General features: G+C 39.0%; 1 protein-coding gene across 12 annotated transcripts in view; it reads right to left on the bottom strand.

Annotated features, from left to right (window-relative positions):
• Positions 1 to 22,983, bottom strand: part of MRTFB (myocardin related transcription factor B) — a 265,761-nt gene that overhangs the window by 58,183 nt on the left and 184,595 nt on the right. For 11 of the 12 annotated variants that reach the window (XM_059898877.1, XM_059898880.1, XM_059898876.1 and 8 more), the window contains one exon: positions 693 to 758. In XM_059898877.1, the coding sequence (XP_059754860.1) occupies positions 693 to 758 (66 nt within the window). Of the gene's footprint in view, positions 1 to 692; positions 759 to 20,966; positions 21,222 to 22,983 lie in introns of those variants that run through there. The other variant, XM_059898885.1, reaches the window with a different exon arrangement.

Here is a 22,983-nt window from a genome sequence, read left to right as displayed (position 1 = left end):
CAATTTTTAGACAAAAATCCCCAAATAATGCTAACAGCCTATACAAAACCACCACTCTTCTCCTCTAAAATATAAAATCACCTCCGAATTTGGTGATTAAAGGTAAAGACAACTTGGACAAATATTCTAAAATTAATAGACTCTCAAAAATGAAGGAATGAAGCCTAGAGCTACTTGGGAAAATATCTGTACTTGGGCAAGAAAGATTTTATTAATTATAAATAGAATGTTTATTAGTCCTGTAATTGAGATACATAATTATACAGACTATACTATAGCATCAAAGATAATTAATTTGAATTAAATTAAAGTAGAACCAGGTTTTGAATTAACTTATCATGTTACTTTTGCCAGTATCATTGGATTCATTATCTAGAGTGATTATTTCACTTATTTTAAAACTAAAACTAATGCTGAAGTTTGAAGTGAGAACTGATGTTAGCCTAATTACAGAGCTTTAAAGGTACTCTTTGATAATATAAAATTCATGTCTATCTTTTAAGTTGCATCTGGTTTCCAAAATGTATTTTAAATGATTCTGTTAGGTTAGCAATGCGGATGCCTGGTTTTTCCTTATAAATTGTATATGGATTAAATGGATACCACTGAAAGTAGAGTGTGAAACAGCTTCTTCTTAGACATGCCCATTTTGTTACATCACATTAGAAATGACAGTGACACTTCAATCTTACGTGGCATGATGCCCTGGTCCACTAGTTGTTCTCTCGTCCTCCTTTGTTGCAGCCTCAGCTGGAGCACTGTGAAAAGGAAATAATCACCATTGGAGTTTACAGGCAACTGTAGGGTCCAACTTACAAAGTTCCAGAGGAGATACAATTAAGCTTACTTAAAAAGCTTATATTTCATAATTGAATAAGGATACTACCTGGCACCATTCAACCTGTCCAAAAAAAAAAAAAAAAAAATCAGTTTGTGATTTCTGCCTTTTGGGTGAACTCTGAAATTCTCTCAGCTTATCTTTTGTTTAGTCAGTTAATAATCTTAAGTTGATGATTAAAGCTAAGTATTTGTTGTTTAAATACAATCACATCGTACTCAGCAAATAAAAATAGTTGGCTTATATATTCTTATTAATAAAAATAGAAATGTGAGACACCTTGACATTCCTTAGTTTTTTAAAAAACAAGTTAATAGCAAAAATGTATTTTAAGGAAAGATTAATGTATTTGGAGGAACTCACTCCATCTGGAACAAATTTTAAATAGCTTTAATGAAAGCCAACTTCATAATAAAAATTAGACCTATGAGATATTACTAATGACCCAAAGGAAAATTTCTGAATTAAGACTTTGAAGTTTAATGATCTTTGCAAAACATAACACTGCATCTCATTCCAGAAGTTCTAAGAAAGCCACAAATCAATTGATACCTAATTATTTTAATTAAAAGAGTAAATAAATCATTAAACTTGTAGAAAACAAGGTATACATCACAAAACGTGGAAATCCCGCTTGCCAAATTTAATAAAATATATTTTTTCCCCTAGATTTCTCAAGCAGATTCCTTTCATAGCATCTCTATGTTTTTGTCTGGAAAGTGAGCTGATTTCAAAAAAGAGTAATATATGAAGTAACTTTGAAAAATATTTTCCTTGGTTTGCCTTACGTTCAATTTTAAGTTTCCATTTTTAATTTTTCTTTCAAACCATGGATGAAAACCAAGGTTAGGATTATGAAGGGTCCGCCTAAGGGTTGTCAATATGAAGAAAAGAAAAAAAATTAGCTATGTGTATTTCTGAAATGGTAGGGAAGGAAGACAATTTTTTAGCAAGGGCGTGATGAGGCTGGCTTGGACCAGGCTCAAATGCAAGGCACATAACGGCTCCGACTTGCAGTTAACCCCAAGACCTGAAGATGCAGGGCCTGTGGCCCTCATATCCTTGCTTCCTGCTTGCCCTTGTGCTAACTGCAGAGCAGAGCCCAATCTTAGATATATTTTAAGTATATTTCCATATTCATTGCTAGATATGAATGTTATCCTTATTTAATACCGAAAAAAATTTTTATCTGCTTCTTTTGGGGGCCACAAAGCTTCACTGACATCCCATGTAGAACTGAAGCAATTGACATAAGATTCTATTACACACAGCAAAAGAAGAACTTAGAGTCAAAAAAATATATGCACGTTTCTCACATTAAAATGTTTTGGGGTTCTCTGAATCAATTATGCTCTAACACAAAGATCTTTTCCCTGATAACTTACAGTTTATTGAGAATAGTGTGTTCCCACTGTACTTTACTAGGAACAAAAATAACCAAGGAGATGACCTGTGGATCTGATAGCACCCAAATGCCTGCATACTCTGACATTCTTCTATGAATGCCGAAGTTAATTCTTGTCTGAAATCAAGGTGGTCATATTCAAGAGGCAGAATACCAAGAAAAGGAATACTGAGAGGAGAAAAGGGTCAAAACAATCTCTAGTTCAAAGGCTGACACTTCTGGAACACGGTGGTCCATGTCTGTTGCAGAATCTCTAGCAGTAGTATTTTTCCTTTCTCCCACGGGAGTCTTCAAAGAAACGAGTAAAACAGAAAGGGTAATGAAAATATCAACAGCCTCTTTTTTGGTTTAAAACAAACAAAGCACCATACTAGTGAGACAGATGTGTCAAACACAATACACATTTCTAGGCGAATGGCATCTTGGAATGAGAGATACATTCGCAACAACAGGATGACAACAGCTTGTTAGTCTTGAAGCATCTCCTGACTGTACGCTGGTCAGCTGCCCTCATGCGCCTTCATAGCAGTCCTGTCAGCTGTATTATCTTTCACCAGAAATTGCATTTTCATGCTGTTGTGTGAAGGTATCTGTTGCCATGAGGGTAACACACAAAATGAATCCATGTCACCAACCACCAATTGTTAAAATAAAACAAAACCATTGTGTTTTCCATCCAGTTTTCTTCACGACAAAACAATCAATCCTATTTATTTCATACTGCTCGAAGGTAAGAGAATAATCTTCCCAATCAATGCTCTCATTGCCTATTAACTTTCCCAAGTAGCAATATCCTCACACTACAAATATTACTCAAAGCAGGTGTGGCAGGCAGCCTTCCCCAGGCATGTTCATTCATTAAGAGCCTATTTAATAGGTGTCTGTTAGTGACTGCAGGGTGCATGCATGGGATACGTGGGAAAGAACAGCAGCAGCTGTGAATAGAAGGTCTGTTTTTAAGCAAAGACATTAGGAAGAACATGAATGGAAGAGGAGGCAAATAACTAGCCACGTTGTTAAGACTGCAGATTACCCAGCTTGATTTAGTTTTCATCTATACCAAAAGGTGGGCAGCACGGGACACATTATGTTGAATATAAGGCACTATGCCCTGTTGAGAGACTTGGGTACACTGCCACTTTTGGTCAATGTTAAAACACAATTATAGTATTCGTTCATATCAAATACAACCAATCACTCGCAACCTGATGGAGGCTCTTCTGAGAACTAAGGTTATAAAAAGTACCTATCAGATAGGTACAGGCTCATAATTTTGGACAACAGCAAACTTCCTTTTACTCTTTTCCACTCATCAAATGAGTGGGAAAAAAAAAAGTTAACACAATAAATGACAAGCGATACCTGTCCCTTAAAGGCAGACCACCCAGGCTGGGAAGAACAAGGCTTGAATGATGTAGACAGCTTAACTGTCCTGCAACACTAGAAAGCTAGAGCTGCCCAGAGCTGGGCAGAGCTTATCCAGACCGTGAAGGGGAAAGAGACCCTGAATAGAGAGGGCCTGACTCTTTTTTTTTTTTAAATAAATTTATTTATTTTATTTATTTATTTTTGTCTGTGTTGGGTCTTTGTTGCTGCGCAAGGGCTTTCTCTAATTGCGACGAGCGGGGGCTACTCTTCGTTGTGGTGTGTGGCCTTCTCATTGCGGTGGCTTCTCTTGTTGCGGAGCATGGGCTCTAGGTGCGCGGGCTTCAGTAGTTGCGGCACGCAGGCTCAGTAGTTGTGGCTCGCGGGCTCCCGAGCGCAGGTTCAATAGTTGTGACGGCACGGGCTTAGTTGCTCCGCAGCATGTGGGATCTTCCCGGACCAGGGCTCGAACCCATGTCCCCTGCATTGGCAGGCGGATTCTTAACCACTGCGCCACCAGGGAAGCCCGAGGGCCTGACTCTTAACGATCATAGAGGCGTTCACCGTTGTGGGCATGTGAGCATCTCAAGATGCTTTATCAAGTTAACCTTGGAGACCATCTTCCTCCCTTTGCAGCCTCCAAACTCACGTCTGTGTGGAGGGCAGGAAAGCCCAGATCACTGAATGCCACTGGGCCTGTTGCACAGTTGCAGTTCTTAAGACCAATGGATAACCCAGTAGGCTGGCTGATCTCTGGAAACCTAACATACTCTGCACACGTTCACGAGACTGCACTCCTGTAGCCACAGACAGAAGACCAGACGCTGGTCCAGCACTGCTTTCCTGTGGCAACAGTGGGTGGTGGTGGTGTATGGCTGCCTAAGAAGCCAACCTCTGGGCAATGGCCTTGTGTCTGAAAACAGACCTGAGAGCATTCGCTCCCGATGCCTTGCTGAATTGATACTGTGCTACTGGGCTGACATCATAGCTTCCAACACATTAGGAAACTGACTAAAATTCAGCAACTCCATGGCCATATTACAAATAATTACATGCCAGAAAAGAAAACATGTAAATCTACAGAATTCTGGAAGGAAAAAAAAGAGTTCAAAACACTCAGTGAGTGAGCAGCTACATCCTTTCGGAAAACAAAGGACACAGTAATAATGGCACTGAAATAGAATTCATGTTACGACTGCTCACATTTGAACATTTTCAAAGAATGTCTTTAGCTTTGAAACATGTAGAAATGAAAATAATCCGATATATGGACCTAAGAAGTTCTTACGTTTAAAATGGGTGGGGTTAAATCTGTTTCATTTTCTCAAAAAGGTGGGTGGGGGTTGTGCCACACAGGTGTTAACAGCATATCTCATTATACAGCTAGCACTGTATTCTCTGTGCAAAAACCGCTACCACAGGCTGAGAAGTCTATGACAGCCCTGTGTTTCCTGATGACAAAACTCACAAGAGGTACACAAAGGACTCCCATTAACAGAAGGAGATGAGGTTACAGAGTCATTTGCTTACCCTTTGTGTCACATCTTTCTTAACTAGCCTGAGTCCAAGGTTTTTATTTTTCATTAAAAAAAAAAATCTCTTTACCTATTAAAAGAGTGATATATGTTCATTATAGAAAATAAAGAAATTTTAAAAAGGAGGAGGAAGAAACCAAAAAAGAAAATCACCAATAATATCATCAACCAGAGAGACATACAACTACTGTTACCATACTGGTGTATTCCTCTGTCTCTTAGCTAAGCATAATTTTTGATTCTCTGCTTCTACATACTATGATTGCACTGTACAATGATAAACATTCTTGTTATTTCAATGGCTATGTAAAATACTCTGTTGGGTGGACATTCATAGTTTACTAAATATATCCCTATTATTTATCACTTAGGTTGTTTCCAATTTTTGCAACTACTATAACTAATGCTATGGTGAGGTTTTTTGTGTACAAAGTTTATTCCTTATTTTTAGTTATTTCCTTAATTCCTAAAAGGAGGAATATCCCTATGTGGTCCATATAAGGCATGGCCATAAAGTAACGGGACTAATTTGTATGCAAACCATCATCTTTGAAATTATAGTAGACGTGTGAAAACATGGATACAGACTACTTTATATCTGTTGCATTTAGAGAAAAAATTTTAATTAATTTTTGAATTTTTCCAAGATAATGTGTGTTATTATTTCTTAGGGCTAACATTCATGGTTTCCGATTACATTTCAACAAAGAGAAAAATGCATATAATTTTGAAAATTCTACTTAAGTGTTATGCCTTGTTACAAAAGACAGAAACAATATTATGTCAACATAAATGTTTTCAACTTGCTCTTTTTTTAATACAAGAAAAGTAAAAACTTAATTTTAACCACCATTCCGAAAAATGAAAGGTAGCTCATCTAATGGCAAAGAGGAAATATCATTCTTATTCATCATCAGAAATAGTTTAGAATTAAAAAGTATCGTCTCTTAGTTCCTTTCCCCTGAATCTTAAATGGAATAAAGTGCTTTTAGAGCAAAATTTTAGGATTAGTTTCCAATATTAAAAAAAAAAATCTCAGAATAATGTCTTTCACATAATATTTACACCCCCTTCAAAATTTTTAGCTGCTTTTTGAACCAAGATATGTCTTTTCTCTTTTGTTTCTATAAGTAGAATGTTTGAAATGTTTCCATAATATGACATAAAGTGCCTTTTTACTCTAACGAAAAAAACCCACATTATGCAGCATTTTAATAACATATAGCAATTTAGCATGAGTTGAACAAGCCAAAACAAAGCACAGTTATGGGCCAGGGGATTTGCAAGGGGACATCTGAGGAACGTATATAACAAAAACAAGGCAGAAATGACACTTTCTGGGAAGCAGTATGGCAGGCAGCCATGGTCTTAGACATTCTTTATAAATAGCTAGTTTCAGTTATGGGGTATGAAGGAGGGTGGGATGAGTGGGGATGGGGCGTGGGGGTGGGGATGAGCAGCTGCCTGCAAGTCAAAGAGAAGATCCAATGTATATTATTTAATTACAGGACACTGGACAGAATAAACTGCAGAATCATGAGGGCAGGAAAAAACACCCCAAAACCTTGAGCCAGTCAAGTAAAGGCTGGGTAAACGAGTGGCAAAAGCAAAGATGGGAAACTGAAAAATACTCTAGAATTGACTATGTATTGACTCTGAAGATAATATTAGGCAAAAAACAGACCCTGGTTTCAGTTTTTAAAAATTTGTTTAAAGATGTTTGAGTAGTTAAGAGAATGAAGTAGTTGTACTTTGGCAAAAATTTATTATGCATTGTTAAAAGAGTGCTAATTTAGGGTCCTGGTCCTATAAAAACAAGACAATTTAGAAAAGCCAACATCTTCATATTATCTTTTGAACTTAGATACAGGAGGGATTAACTGGCCCCTAAGTAATACCTTAGAACAGTTACATTTGGGGGCCCCATTCAACCCTGATTTCAGTGTTCTATCAAGCAGCAGTTCAGCAGTAAAGTTTACAACTGCATCTGTTCAATCAGGTAGGGGCAAATGACATCTTGAAAAAAATCTGTATCAAAAGAGCAAAAGACCGATGGACTACTTTTCCTGTTCCTCAAAAGTAAATGTTTAAAAAGCTAGTGGTGGTTATTATTATTGTTACTACTACTACTTTAGATAATTGGTGAAGATAACCACTTTTTTTCCCAAACATAATACCATAAGGATAAAAAAAAAAACCTTTTTTAGAGCAGTTTTAGGTTTACAACCAAATCAAGAGGGAGGTACAGAGATTTCCCATACACCCCCTACCATCAAACATACTGAGCCTCCCCATCATCAACAGGGTTAAAAAAATTTAACTCCATCAAGATTCCCATATTTTTAGTTCTTTGCTGTGAATGGGTATTTTGTAGTCACAGGGTAAGCAGTCACATCCTGAAGGCTTTCCTTCTAAGCCTGGGATTCAGAAATATACAGTATATGTACCACTAACACCTATATTTAAAAATCCATGTTTTGGGCTTCCTCGGTGGCATAGCGGTTAAGAATCCACCTGCCAAGGCAGGGGACACGGGTTCGAGGCGGGAAGATCCCACATGCCATGGAGCAACTAAGCCTGTGGGCCACAACTACTGAGCCCACGTGCCACAACTACTGAAGCCTGCACGTCTAGAGCCCGTGCTCCGTAACAAGAGAAGCCACCACAGTGAGAAGCCTGCGCACCACAAAGAAGAGTAGCCCCGGCTCGGTGCAACTAAAGAAAGCCCGCGTGCAGCAACAAAGACCCAACACAGACAAAAAAAAAAAAAAGTTAAAAAAAAATCCATATTTTATAAAATTTTTTCAATTTATTTGTTAAAATAAAAGTGACACATGCACATAAAAAAGGACATTAAAAAAAAAGTGAAAGATATTTTCTTAGATCAGTCTCCCTAGGCAAAAGAAACAAAAGCAAAAATAAACACATGGGACCTAATCAAACTTAAAAGCTTTTGCACAGCAAAGGAAATGATCAACACAATGAAAACACAACCTACGGACTGGGAGAAAATATTTGCAAATGATGTGACCAACAATATCCATAATACACAAACAGCTCATAAAACTCAATATCAAAAAAAATCAAACAACCCAATCAGGAAATGGGCAGAAGACCTAAATAGACATTTCTCCAAAGAAGACATACAGATAGACAACAGGCACATGAAAAGATGTTCAACATCGCTAATTATTAGAGAAATGCAAATTAAAACCACAATGACCTCACACTGGTCAGAATGGCTATCATCAGCAAGTCTACAGGGAATTCCCTGGCGGTCCAGTAGTTGGGACTCTGTGCTTTCACTGCCGAGGGTTCAATCCCTGGTCAGGGAACTAAGATCCCACAAGCTGCACGTTGTGGCCAATAACAACAACAACAACAACAAGTCTACAAATAATAAATTGTAGAGGGTATGGAGAGAAGAGAACCCTTGTACAATGTTGGTAGGAATGTAAATTGGTACAGTTGCTATGGAAAACATTATGGAGGTTCCTTAAAAAAACTAAAAACAGAGTAACCATGTGATTCAGCAATTCCACTCCTGCATATGTATCCGGAAAAAATGAAAACACTATTCCAAAAAGATACATGCACCCCAAAGCCAAGATACGGAAACAACCCAAGTGACAATCAAGATGACTGATTTAACAAGATGTGGTATATACAGGATTAACAGATACAAACTACTATAAAAAAAGATAAGCAACAGGATTTACTGTATAGCACAGGGAACTATATTCAGTATCTTATAATAACCTATAATGGAAAATAATCTGAAAAAATATATGACTGAATCACTTTGCTATACATCTGAAACTAACACAATATTGCAAATCAACTATACTTCAATAAAAAAAAAGTGAAAGTCAGTCCATCCCACCAGAGACCTCCAGCCCTCCTGCATAAAGGTAACCACTATTAAATTTCTATGGCTCTGGAGAATGTTTCGTGAATATTCTGGCAATGTTAAGTATAAAACATGCAAAGGAAATACATGGGGAGGGATCATACCATTCACATAGTTCGATAATTTGCTTAAAAAAAAAAAAAACCACCCATGAAATCCAGCTCATTCTTCTTTCTGGCTATCTTAGTGGCTGTATCTAACATATGGATGTATCAATCATATACACTTAAGTTTCTAGATTTCCTGCTATTATTGTTATTATTAACAATGTTGCAGTGATTATCTTCATTTTGTGTCATCATGTGTGTGTATGTTTGTGTGTGTGTGTGTATATATAAACACTTAAAGATATATATATATATACACACACACACACACTTAAAATACACACACACACACGTGCACACACACTGAAAATTTTGATAGGGACACTTTGCAATCCAAGTGGTTGTACCAATCTATATCCCCACTTACAAGGCAAGAGAGGACCTTTTTGCTCATCCCTTCCCCATAATATACATCATCATGCTTTAAGGTAATTTTAAATTCAGAAACAAAGATCACTTACTCTTACCTAAGGCTATCAGCAATATTATGCCAAAGTAATAGTAAAGTTTGAAATAACTATTAAGCAGTAAGGGACCAATAGATATCAAAAGAATCAGTGAGAGTGATGGGGCTGGGTTTTTGACTGAATGCAGAGATATTTACAGTGGTTGTCAGAAGCTCAGGTTAAGCTTTCTCTTGTAAACCACATATTTATTTATAAATTCGGTAGAATTTTTCTCATGTTCCAGGACAGAAACCTAATAAGACTTCTCATTCTTTTTTCTTCAATTCCAGCACAGCTGAGAGATGTAATAGACAGATTTGAGAAGTACTCAGAACAAAATCAACACTATGTGCTGAGGGACTGGATGTTGTGTTTGAAGGAGAAAAGATAAAGATGGTGCCTGGGTTTCTGGCTTAAGCACGTGGGTGGACCACTGACTGAATAAAGAATACATCATGGCCGTTTAGGGAGTTCAGTCTTGGACATGTCTGAATTAGAAGCCGAGATGTCAAAGTGACAACTGGCTCTATGGGTCCAGATTTCAGAAGGTAGCTCTTGGCAGGAGACTAAAATTTGGAAGTTGTCACTTATGTAGTATTTGAAGCTATGGGAGTTTGCCAAGGTAGAGAATATAGAAAGAGGAGGCAAGAAGCAGCACAGGACCAAGTTCCTAGGAAATCCAACAATTAAAAGCCCATTTTTATAGGTCAGATAGGGGATGAAGGTCCAAAAAAGGAAGTGAGAGGAAGCTGCCTAAGGAGGAGGAGGAGCCTGGAGAGTGTGTATAAAAGTGTTTCTAGAAAGGGGTCATGACCAACTGGATCCAATGCTGCTGTTGTAATACATGAAGGAGCTGCTTTTTGGAGTGATGGATGGAAATCAGGCTGGAAGAGGTTAGGGAGGGGTAAGAGTAAGAATGATAGTAATGGAAGCAATGCTTTCAAGATGTTGCCCAGTAAGGGTAGGAGAGAGGCGAAAGCTTGAGGGGTGTGGAACTTCAGGCTGGAACATACTTGAATAGGTTTACAAGCGATGAAGACAAGACAGAAAAGGGGAGGGGAGAGGAGGGAGAGAATGGGAATGAATGAATATGAATGAGAATAAAGGAGAGAATAAGAGGTAGCAGATCCCTTGAAGGGGAGGGGATTCAGAGCAAACAAGAACAACCTTGTTAAGAGCCACTTCCTCTATCATGACAGGAAGGCAATGAGGATTGGATACAGCTGCAGATAGGTTTATAGATGTGGTCTGGGACGTCCAGAGAGTTCCCAGATGATGGCTTTTATTTTCTCAGAGAAGGAGGAAGAAAGGTCATCTGTTCAAAGTGAGATGAATGAAGGAAACGTCAGTTTTGAGGCTAGTGAAGGAGGTTTGAAATAATCATTGCAGACTGTGAAGAACAAGTTGAAAAGAGAAACATGGTTATTTTTTCTTGACATGCTCCAACTAGTAATGGCAACAGCTTGGGGGAGAGAAGTCAGTTAGGAAACGGCAAGTTACTCACTGGCTGTGAACGATATCATTTTCATCAGAGAAAAAGACCACAAGATACAAAATTAGAACATTTGGCAGTTCTTTCTCAAGCTCATTATATAAAATTTTAGTTAAGAACAGTTGCAGCCCAGCAATTCCACTTCTAGGTGAACTGCAAAGAAGTTAAAACAGGTACTCAAACACACACATGTACACCCATGTTCACAGCGGCACTATTCACAACAGCCAAAAGGTGGGAACAGTCCAAATGTCATCAACAGATGAATAAACAAATCCTGGTCCATCCATACAGTGGAATATTATTCATCCATAAAAAGAAATAAAGTACTATATAAGCCACAACATGGATGAATTTGAAAAACATTACGCTAAGTGAAAGAAGCCAGATGGCAAAAGGTCATATACATTATATGATTCCATAGAAGTGAAATATCCAGAATTGGTAAATACACAGAGACAGAGCTCAGATTAGTGGCTACCTGGAACTGGGGGGAAGTCACTGCTTAATGGCTCAGGGTTTTTTCTTGGGCTGATGAAAATGTCTTGGAACTAGATAGAGGTGTACTTGCACAACACTGTGAATACATTAAATGCCCCTGAATCGTTCACTTAAAATGGTTAATTTTATGTTGTGTAAATTTTACCTCAATGGAAAAAACGGAACAGTTGGCAGAGCAATTGACTTTAAGAAATGAATTACTCAATAATCAAATTTCTTATTTCCCACCCATCGCTAGCTAGCCCCCCTCACCATCATAATTCCATTAACCACCAACGGTGACTTCATCTTTTAAGGATTTGATAACTACAATAACAGCTATATATTATATCATATTCCCTGTCACACCAAATTTTAGGTTTTGTTGGTTTTTTGGGGGCCTCTAATTCCCCTTCTAGATCTCATCCTTATATTCTAGCACCTTCTACAATGCTCACCATATAGAAGTTTTAATAAACATGTTTTACTTAATTTTGCACGGTATACTTACAAGTATATAACTGAGTTACTATTTTCTAAGGAAAAAGAATTCTAGCCAAATTTAAGAATAAGTCACCAAGAGGATTTTGTATGGGCAAGTGATTAGCATGGGACAGAACCAACACTTGTCTTGCTTAGTTGTATGAATTTGAGGCTTCAGATATTTCTGAATTGATGTTGGTGGCAGAACAGAAGACAGAATCTATTTATATTGTTTTGAAGGGTAAAAGAATACTGAAAAAGGGAACACTAAGGGCAAAGGAGTAAAGAAGAGCATGAAAAACTGGTAGACAGTAATTTCTTTTCATCTCCATTCATAGTTAATGTGAAATTTAGGCTGCATTAGAGAAGCGTACAAGCACTTAAGCACTCTCATAGATGACAAAAAGTAGCAACCGAAGATTACAGACTTTGGGTTGTATTTTCAGGGGTCTAATTTGCCAATTATAAAATAAGGTTCTTCTTCAAGTAATTTAAAATAATGAAATGCAAAGAGGCCAAAAATAAAATGGTGGTTTGTCCTATAAGAGCCATGCTATCTGCACTGATTAAGCAAACTCCCGTCAACACTCCTGTCTGAAGCCAAAGCAGAGTTAACACAGTATGCACATAAATCTAAACCTCTGACACTACCGAGCGCAAACAGCATTCTGATCAGGAATTTTTATATTATGATTATTTTCCATTTAGGAAAAGGAGAGACAATATTAAGTTAATTTAAAAAAAACTGCGCAAATCAGTGTTTGAAAGTTAGGCCTTAGACTACCTAGGAAATACTGCCTTCCATCCAATATCAGAAAGTCTACTGCATCCTTTGAAGTCCACTGGGGTGAGGGGTGGCGGGGAAGAGGTAGGTGATACAAACTGTGGAATTCTAAACCACTGTCCCTTGCTGGTAGGGAGGTCACAGTCAAGAATGCAACATTTACCCTCTATTAGGAATTAAAGAGCAAAAATGAAGTAAAAACTAAAAATGCTAGCAGTCCAGGCTAATGCACTGTAGGTTTCCTGCATTAATCTGCACCATGAGGTCAGGAAGACAATGTTTTCAACACTCAGCCTTGGAAATTTACAGGTACTCTGATAACTCTGTGGTTGGCTGCTGCTTCTGTTTCCATGGAAACAGGCTGCTAAAAATGGGGCATGTTTCTTTAAACTGATCATACCTTCACACAAATTCCCCTCTCCTTTTTGTCAAAAGTTGGAATGAATTAAGTATGCTTCTCATGGTATGACAACGTGATGTCAAGCCAGGGGACCTGGTACAGAATAGCAGGGACAACGTTAGCCTGTGGCAGACATACAGAAAGATATTATACATACCTATGTGCATCTAAACAAATCTCACTTGGTTAAAAAGTAGTGGAAATAAATTACACAGTGGAATAAATGGAAGTATAACACAAATAATAGGCATTGCAAAAGTAAAATCATCCACTTAATTGCCTGATCACCAGCAATGTAAAGAGCTTTAAAAAAAACTTGATTTGTTTTTTCAGACAATTAATTTTTAATCTGTAGGACCATGCTGGTTCTATACCTGAATGTCTAGATTTCTTAACCCTCCATGTTTCCAAAAGAAGATAATGTTTATTTTTCTTATTTTGGGGGTAATCAAAAAGTCTACATTTTATTGCTGCATTAGAATTTCAGTGTGCAGCTATAGGCAGAGGTGCTGACAGCTTTTTTTTTTTTAATCTTTATTGGCGTATAATTGCTTTACAGTGTCGTGTTAAGTTTCTGTTGTACAACAAAGTGAATCGGCTATAAGTATACATATATCCCCATATCCCCTCCCTCTGTGTCTCCCTCCCACCCTCCCTATCCCACCCCTCTAGGTGGTCACAAAGCACCGAGCTGATCTCCCTGTGCTATGTGGCTGCTTCCTTCTAGCTATCTATTTTACATTTGGTAGCGTATATATGTCAATGCCACTCTCTCACTTTGTCCCAGCTTCCCCTTCCCCCCTGTGTCCTCAAGTCTGTTCTCTACGTCTGTGTCTTTATTCCTGCCCTGTCACTAGGTTCATCAGTACCGTTCTTTTTAGATTCCATATATTGCGTTGTGCTGACAGCTTAAAGCTCTTTCCTAATCCCTCTAAATTGGGAAAATGTATGTTGTATAAAAGATTCTGAAATGCCTTAGTGTAAATTCCTAAGGCAGTTTCTCTGAATAAAAAGACAATTAACAATGAAACAGGAGAACAGTGGAATATTATTTACCTCCAGTTTTTCCCAGAATAGTAAGCACATGCTACTCTCTTGAGGTCATTTGATCCTGGTTCAATATCTTGGGGTTTTTCTTCCCATTTTGTGGATTCAGGAATGGGACATACATACACACACGCACACACACACACAGAGTTGACCCTTGAACAACATGGCTTTGAACTGCACAGGTCCACTTACATGTGGACTTTTTTTTCAATAAATATAGTACCTGTATTTTCATTTTACAGATCTTTAACTAAGCGAGGCGGGGGGGGGGGGGGGAGTTTGTGTTTGATTAGAGATCACAATATGTGTAATCATAAGAATTAGGGTCTGAGTCCTGATTCTACCCAAACTGTTTTGGTTTCCTGCCCTTGGTTGAGTCATTTGTCAATTCCTTTGTTTCTGAGGCAGAGATAGCAGTACTCGGATTTGTGACTGCGCATGGCGGGGGGTGGGGCGGGGGTGGGAGGCCGGCGCCCTTAACTCCCACGTTGTTCAACGTTATATATGTATACCTACACACACATGTGCCAATTTGCCCACAAAACATAAGGAGAACAGAGAACTTGTGACACAACTTGTGTGCGATCCTAATGTCAGAGCAACTGTGCATGATGATGCAGATCAAAGGATGAGCTGCAGTTGTTCGGGCCAATGGGGTGGGGATGGGGTGGGGACGGGTGGGCAGGGAGAGGCCTTCTGGGAGAGAACAGCTGCGGAGGGAGAGAGAAGTGGTGCAGAGGCAGGGCCTCACTTGCTGAAGGCGGCCAGAGTGTGGGCGGAGATCAGCTGGGCAGCTCTATCTCTACTTGAGTCAAGACTCCTGTTGAGATTCTATTTGAGGAAGGGGACCTGGATAAGGGTGGGGCTGTGGTGAAACAGTGCTGTTGAGAAATGAAATATTTTTGGGGTAGAATTGACAGATTCGATAACCAGATTTGGTGACAGGCTATGAGGAGAAGGTCAAGGAAGGTGTCAGGGATCACTCCCATTTTGGGTTCCTGCCGTGAGCTAATGGGGGGAGGAGGTGCCACTGACCGAAAGACAGGAAACCCTGGAGGAATGTGCTTCATGGGAAGAAGTAAGGGGCCTACTGGAGCCGTCAGGGATGCAGATGACTGTGCAGGCCTGAAGCACAAGAGAGGCGCCTGGCGCTCACAGTCGGTGATCCTCACTCATTTGGACCAGAGCACACAGAGGTTTCTTCTGCTATCTCTTTTATGTGTGTGTGTATTTTAACGTCTATATTATCATTCAGTTTCCCACTTTCCAGGCTGTGAGCTCCTTGAATGCCACTGCTTATAGAGGTTTACAACTTCTAGCATGATGCAGTGGAGAAGCACTCAAATTTCTGCCAAATAAAATGATTTCCAATAAAAAGTTAAATTATTTAATTTCATCTCAAAGGCAGCATATACCCATTTTTAAAAGACACTGAATTACATCTGGGAAAAAGAATCGTCTACTTTTTCCTTCATACCTGTATGTTATTTGAATTTATTTTAAGGACCGTATCTTACACTTCAAATTTATTTTTTAAAAACCCATTAATTTAGCAATACCTCACTTGTACAACACTTTCAATTATGTAGAACACTGGCAGAAAACAAAGAAAGAAGAAATTCCCAAAGAAATAAAAATAGATGTTGCAAAGTTCACGTGCTTTACTTATAGAAGAAGGCTGGGTAGCATTCTCTATTTTAACTGCTTATTTCTCTGCTTCTCCCACTATGACTCAATAAATTTTAGTTGAATCAACAACAGAATCAGGATTCCACTATTACATTTTGTTTATTTGTTGCTTACTTTGAAGATTAGAAGCAGCAAGTCAGAAAAGGGAAAAGCAGCCGAACGTGGCAGATGACAAAAATCAAATAATAAACAATGATTCTAGTAATCTAGTAATGATCTAGGGATCATTCTGTGCATGGGCAAACGGTTTTATACACCTCAACAATGACTTAAGGCACCAATACATTACATACATTTCAGGTTAGCCATTAATTTATAATTGAATTTTAAATCATATCTGAAGGTAATAGTTCAAACTACATTGTTTAAGAAGGCAGAGAGGGGTATAATATTCTTCAAATACTTATTGCATAATAGTAATGTATCTTTGAGATGCAGGACACTGGGAGTGAGGTATAAAAATCATCCAAACAATGACACTATCTCCAAGAAATATTATGGTCTAATAGTGAAGATAGTACAGACACATACCACAGTAGCAAAAGGTGACATGCCATAAAAAGATGCAGAGCAAGTTACTGGGAGTATATGATAGAGAAGAAATTATTTTTAGCTGATAGGATCAGGTGACTTTCTTTAGGAAATGGCACAGGGATTGGGTTTTAAGAGACTCTGGACCTGCAAAGCTGGGGTGAGCAGCTTTCCAAGAGAACATCCAGCAGTGATGGAAATGGTTCATAATCTGCATGGCTCTATACAGAAGCCACCAACCAGGTGTGGCGTCTTGAGTAACTGAAATGTGGAGAATGTGGCTGAGGAGGTAAAATTTTAAAAAATTTACTTCATTTTTAATGATTTTAAATGTAAATCTGAACAGCCATATGAGGCTAATGGACAGTGCAGGTAGAGTATGTATGAGATAATTTCTGTCACTTAGAAAAGTTTTGGTGCTTTAATAAAGGTATTTATTTAGTCTATTTTCCCTAGGTTGAACTGCTCAGAATATCTCAGACAAATGTGCATTTTTTCCATACATAGATCTCCTATAGCCATGTCCCACCGCACCACATTAATCCACTCCGCTGTCTATGATGCAGTCTGCCACAAACTTTCACATGCTTTATCGCAACTGTTACTACCCAGTCTATGACAGAATTGGGAATGTGGTTCCCCAAAGCAGTAGCTTTTCTCCCCACCAGCCATGGCTGAGCCACACAATAAAAGGAGCCCAGATCCCCGAGTCATTTCTTAGAGGACGGCTGACTAGGATAGCTGCCCAACCCACCTGGGACTATGTTTTGAGCAAGAAATGCGCTTTGATTGGTTAAAACACTGAGTTTGCGGGTCGTTTGTTAGAGCAGGTAGTTTAGTCAAAGTCATTAATACACAAGCCAGTTTTCTTTCTTTGGTGTTTCATTTTCACCATTAGAGAGCTCCGTATATTGAACATCAATTTTTCCTCTTTAAATTGATTTGCTACATTTTGTCTTTGATAAATACGGGATATAACTAGCTGGTAGCACTGGCATTATGATTCATCATCTCAATAACGCTTCATATTAAACCATTTATCTGAATTAAACATCTCAATTTATTTGATTTTTCCCTCAAGTTTCATGATTATTAATTTGTAAGTTTTCAAGTCAGTGATTTGTAATATCCTTTAGTTGTTAGAACCAGAAATTAAATTTAAATCTCATCTGTGATGAGCGCTATTAAAAAACGTTCTAAACCTTTTGTGGATAAGTCAAAAGTTGAGATTCCCTACTGCTGCTTTGACAAAAGAAACTAGTCTAAGGAAAATGTCCTATTTTGAAGTTGATCAGAATTCATGCCATTTATTGCTATTTCTCACCTGAAGCAGAAAATAATTAAATTCTCCAACTATATATGTGGGTTGGTATTTATCAAAAAGTTTATATAAGCATTAACAAAACTGTGAGGAGATATGCTTTATTATCCAAAGAATTCTCTGGTATGTAGTGACAACTATTCATAGGCGATTGACACTTGGAACATTTTTCCCTTAAATTATCAATAGGTATTACTAAATTTTCTTGTTAAGGTGTCACATAAACTTTGAAACCTATGATTATCTGCTTACAAAATCTGTTTTTCCCCCTAATAATAATTTCAGCTAATTAGCACTGTCAACAATAACAGGAATTCTAAAATGTCCCCAAATAAGCAAGAACTAGAGCAACTACTTGAGAAGCAGAGGAGACCTCCCACCCCTCGCAGCAGACACCATCACAAACGCCAGAGACCCGGCTGTGTTGCTACGATTAGAATGGAATGGACCAAAATCTATCCTTCCTTCATTACCTGAAAACTTGTGATTCAGACACTGCCACAAATGAGTGGAACACCAAATATTATTCATGTGAAAGACAGTATTTTAAATTAGTATCCCTTAACACGAGGCATAAACCATAGACATGACTAAATAGTCAGAAATTTGTCTTTTGACAAGACAGCATAGGATCTAATTAGACTCTGGGGCATTTTAGCGTTTGAACATTGCTGCCATATCAATAAGCTTTCACAGATTAATAAAACTGACATATGACCCAGGACCTAGCAGCAGAAGGAGCTCAGCAGTGGCCTGCCCCAAGAGTCTGATAAGGTCACCGCTGGTGCTCATCTGCAGGCAGTGACTGTGACACACTGAATTCCAGGAGTTCAACCCTGCAAAGGAACGTAGTCATTTTCAGAGGACGCCAAGGAAAAAAAGTAGCTTTCTGCAAAATTTCTCCTATTTTTTCTGTTCTAATTAAACTCTGGTCTAATCCTCTTTCGGTGTCACTACCTTTGAGGTAACAGATCACCTTTGATGTCTCTATTTTTTTTTCCCCCCTCAGCCCTATCGCTAGCAAAAATAAGTAGAAATACAGTCTTTTGAGATAGAAAGCGAAGCCTAGTTCAATGCAACTGTGGTGAGGTAGATGAATTTTATCATCCAGTCATTTCTGTGGAGTGTTTAAAAATATGAAAGTTCTCTCCCTGTACACCTCTTTATACTGATGAATTTACATGACAGTAAGATATATAAACACTTGTCTACTTTGTCAATATACACGAGATTTTAAAAATTAAATTTTAAATAGAAGGAAAAAGTAAAGGGTTAAAAAAATAAGAAGAGGGATGGCAAACTGGCATGAAACTGGGTATCTCATAAAGACACTACGAAGTAGGTATTGTTTACCTTCATTGTACAAAGGAGAAAATTAAGGCTTAGAGCAGTGAACTTGTCTAGGGTCACAGAGCTAGAAAATGGGATTTGATCCCAAGTATATATCACTTCAGAGAGTCCATGCTCTTGCTTTGTGACATTATACTACAGCACATGTATAAATTCAAAGCATGGTCACAACTGTTCGGGAAAGAATCGATACATTATGTAATCATCTCAAGGCAGTTTTGCCGTTCCTGTTGATAATTCTCCTATCCTGTTTTTATATTTTTAATTCTTGCTCTCTATACACCTTATCATACTGTTGTTATAACATCTTTTTATTTCTCCAATTGCATTTTCTTCCACTTTTCCCAGTTTTTCAAGTAGCGTAAAAATTGTTAAAAATTTATGTTAATAGGAGCTTAACACTAGAACTTGACTTAAATGATATATAGATAATCCCCTTTTTAAGTTAATGATTTAAAAAAATTAAGTTCCCCTCAGTGAGTCTCTAGAACATGCCCTAGAAGCTCTACCGGTGTTGATTTTACGAGAGTCTACAAGATCTGCAGCGCACAAGCGGGGGCGACCCCACCGTCTGGTTCCTGGCAATAGCTATTGATACTTCATTGTGTGTCCTTTGTTTCCATCTACATGTTTTTTTCAACCAGTACCCAAAAGAAGTTCAACTCCAATAAGAAAACAACTATTGTTCCTTCTTCTTATTGTTTAAATATGCAACAATCTGTCATCACATTCTCCTTTTCTAAATGTATGAAAAAGAAAAGAAGGAATATCATTTTGGAAGAAGCTCAAACTGCTGCTTGGGCAGATAACTGTATTTACTGTCTGGGTCTCCAGAAGATGAGGAAGAGCCAGTGGAGAGGTGAGGGGGCAGCTGATGGTTACTGTGGGGGGTTTTCCTCCCAAAGAACACTAGAAAATCAAATTTCAAATTAAACAAGCATTGAGAGGGGTGACTTTCATATCTCAAATTCAGAAAAAACTTATTCTCTGAAGATTCTGAATTTCTTACTCCATGGCCCCTGGTCTCCTGCTGCTGTAGTAAAGCACGCTGGGCACTGGTCTTGCCACACTTCAGTGTACCAGGACACAGGACAGCAGTGCCCAGAACTTTGGACATTTTCTTAAATCAGTCAGGGAGGTACCTGCGTGGTGGCCACTAACAATCACTGACAGCATTCTTAAGCTTACTCTTTGCTTTGTTAAAAAACCACAAAACTACGCAACGTGCCTAAAAAACAAAACAAAATGATGGTGCAATGTGCATTATAACCAATTAAACCAATCGTTTAAAGATACAATTAAGAAAGAGCTAGCTACCTTCCTGCTTTTAAACAATAAAAACCATAAACATGTTAATTGGGAAAAAAAAATCATTTCCCTGGAACTACGTGTTCGTCAATGTAAAAGAAGCAGGGTTCTGCATAACACTGGAAAGGAAATGGCCTCTCCTAAAGTTGGGTGGGGGGAAGCAAAAAAATTAGAGGACATGAGAAAATCGACAAAACGAACCTGGCAGGATTTCACCGAAATGAGGACTGGCTTCCTAAGTCCCCTTACTCTAGCAATTACTGCCACCTCCTTGGAGTCCTATCAGTTAGTGAGTCTTCAGAAAGAGCTACCAAGAACAGCCTTAAGCTTTCATTTCAAAGAACTGAGAGCGTGTAAGGTACGTGAGTGGACAGAGAGCAGACACACGGCATGGGAAGCAGACACACACGCTCAGCCTGGTGGACGAGAGCATGAATTTGGCAGTTCTGCCCCTGTCCACAGACAGACTGACCTTCCTTGAGACTTTTCTGGTTGCTCCCTTCAAGGCATTCCTTTTCTTTTAGTGGCTCGAAATCGCCAGCAGCTAAGATCTCCGGGAAGCCCTGTTGCTGCTTCTTGGAGCTATCGATCATGGTGAGAGGCTTCTGGAGACAGGCAGCATCAAGCAAGAGAAAAGCTCAATCTGCCAAACAGCAGAGGCCAGCGCTCGGAATCCTCTGGTCCCTGGGTCCTGGGTGCCTCCTCACAATACCCCGATCAGCGGGCAATTATGTCTTTAAGCAGCTGAAGGAGCTGTTACCCTTTAGTTGCCAGCTGGACCTGCAAATCGACTCCTGCTGCTGCAAGCCCGAAACTCTCTCCCACGTTGGGAGGCAGAGCCACGGAAGCACGATGATGCTGAAATCCCACCCCTTTTCCCAGCCAGCCCAGCTTCCCCCGCACTGGGGACTTCAATCTGCAGTTTGATGGTCCGCGTCATCTGACAAACACTGACTCAAGCAGTTAAAAATAAATCCTCTAGTTGTTAAAAGAGAAGACTTTGCTGATACCTTAGAAGACAAATTGCTGCCTGTGGTCTCTCTTTGGCTCTCTATAAACACAGCCACAGGCTGTGGAAATACTTTCTATCAGCCAGCCAAGCACATCCATTACTCATTAAGTTCTCCAGCTAAACAAACGGCGGTCTAGGGCACCCGAAGGAAGAGGGTCTTATCTCAGCAGAGGCACCACACTGAATAAACATGTTACTAGCATATCTGGATAAAAACAGAAGCATGTCACCACCACACTGCTTTCGTGGTGTGCTTTTTGCCGTTCCCGGCTCTCCCAGGCACAGCCGGTTCTCTCTGTCACAGGGAATGCCCGTAACTGCAGCTTTCTGCCTTCGCCAATGCAGACCCGGGCGGCAGTTTTCCTTTGTGCCGCTAGTCGGCCGAGAGAGTTAACATCGCCATGATTGTGCTAAGGAAGAAAATCTCCTCCCCTGTATTAAAGGCAGACACTGAGAGCTTCTAGTTCATAACAGGTTCCACCAGCAAGCAGCCAAGTTTAATTTCACGTGAGCTATCAACAACAGGCACCGTTTCCCCAGGTCACTGGCTGCCGCCCACTAGGCACAGGGACGCTGCCTGAAGGAAATCTGCAGGTAAGGCAACTCCAGGCAAAGTGGAAATGCCTGCTTTCATACACACCAAACATCTGTCTGTCTATAGCTGTAGCCAAAAGAATCTGATTTGCATGGTTTGAAGTATGCTCCTTTGCAAAGAGGTCCCATAAAACCCATTAGAGGTTGTAAGAGCAGGAGACTGAATCCTCCTCCATGAGAGATCTGCTTTTGCTTTGTTCACTTTTTAAATAATCAACATCTAACAGAGTGCCTGGAATATTAGGGAGTTCTCAACAAATACTTGTTGCATGACTAAGTGAATGAATGAAAGCAGAAGATAATACTCAGAGCTCTTCTTTTGATAATACTCAGAGTTCTAAAGAAGTCCTAGGTCAGTGACCAAGAGTCACTAATTTTTAGATGAACAGCTACGTGTTCTTTAAAGGAAGCACATTTTCTCTTTAAAAGAAAATACACACATACACTTTGAATGTGCATGTGACATGATCCTTTTGTGGGATAAAGAAAGGCTTACATTTTTACAGCCAGAAAAATCAATATTCTCTTCATCATATAACAGAGATGGGGACTGGGTGAAGAGTCTTTCCTTTGTCCCTGGTTCCAAGGCTGGTGTGCACTAAATCTGTGCTGTTCTAGAAAGATAGTTATCTATCCTTCTCCAGCGTCTCTCAAGAATGGGATTACACAACACATGACATGCTTCTTGTCAACTGAAATTCCTTCTGAGGCAATTTAAGTCCATCGTTGGTAGTCTAAACCCCTGCAGGAACAAACTGCGACGACCTTAACACACTTCTCAAAAAATGCCCTCAAATGCTCTGCTACTATTTCTGATCCTAAGGCCTCCATTCTTCTAAATTAACTGTTCCTACACCTTTAAAGGAGTAAGGAAAAAACCCAT

This window comes from Balaenoptera ricei, chromosome 15 (assembly GCF_028023285.1).
Source record: "Balaenoptera ricei isolate mBalRic1 chromosome 15, mBalRic1.hap2, whole genome shotgun sequence".
Classification (NCBI taxonomy): Eukaryota; Metazoa; Chordata; class Mammalia; order Artiodactyla; family Balaenopteridae; genus Balaenoptera; species Balaenoptera ricei.
Note: the sequence above shows the minus strand (reverse complement) of the source record. Positions and strands in the feature narration are given on the sequence as shown.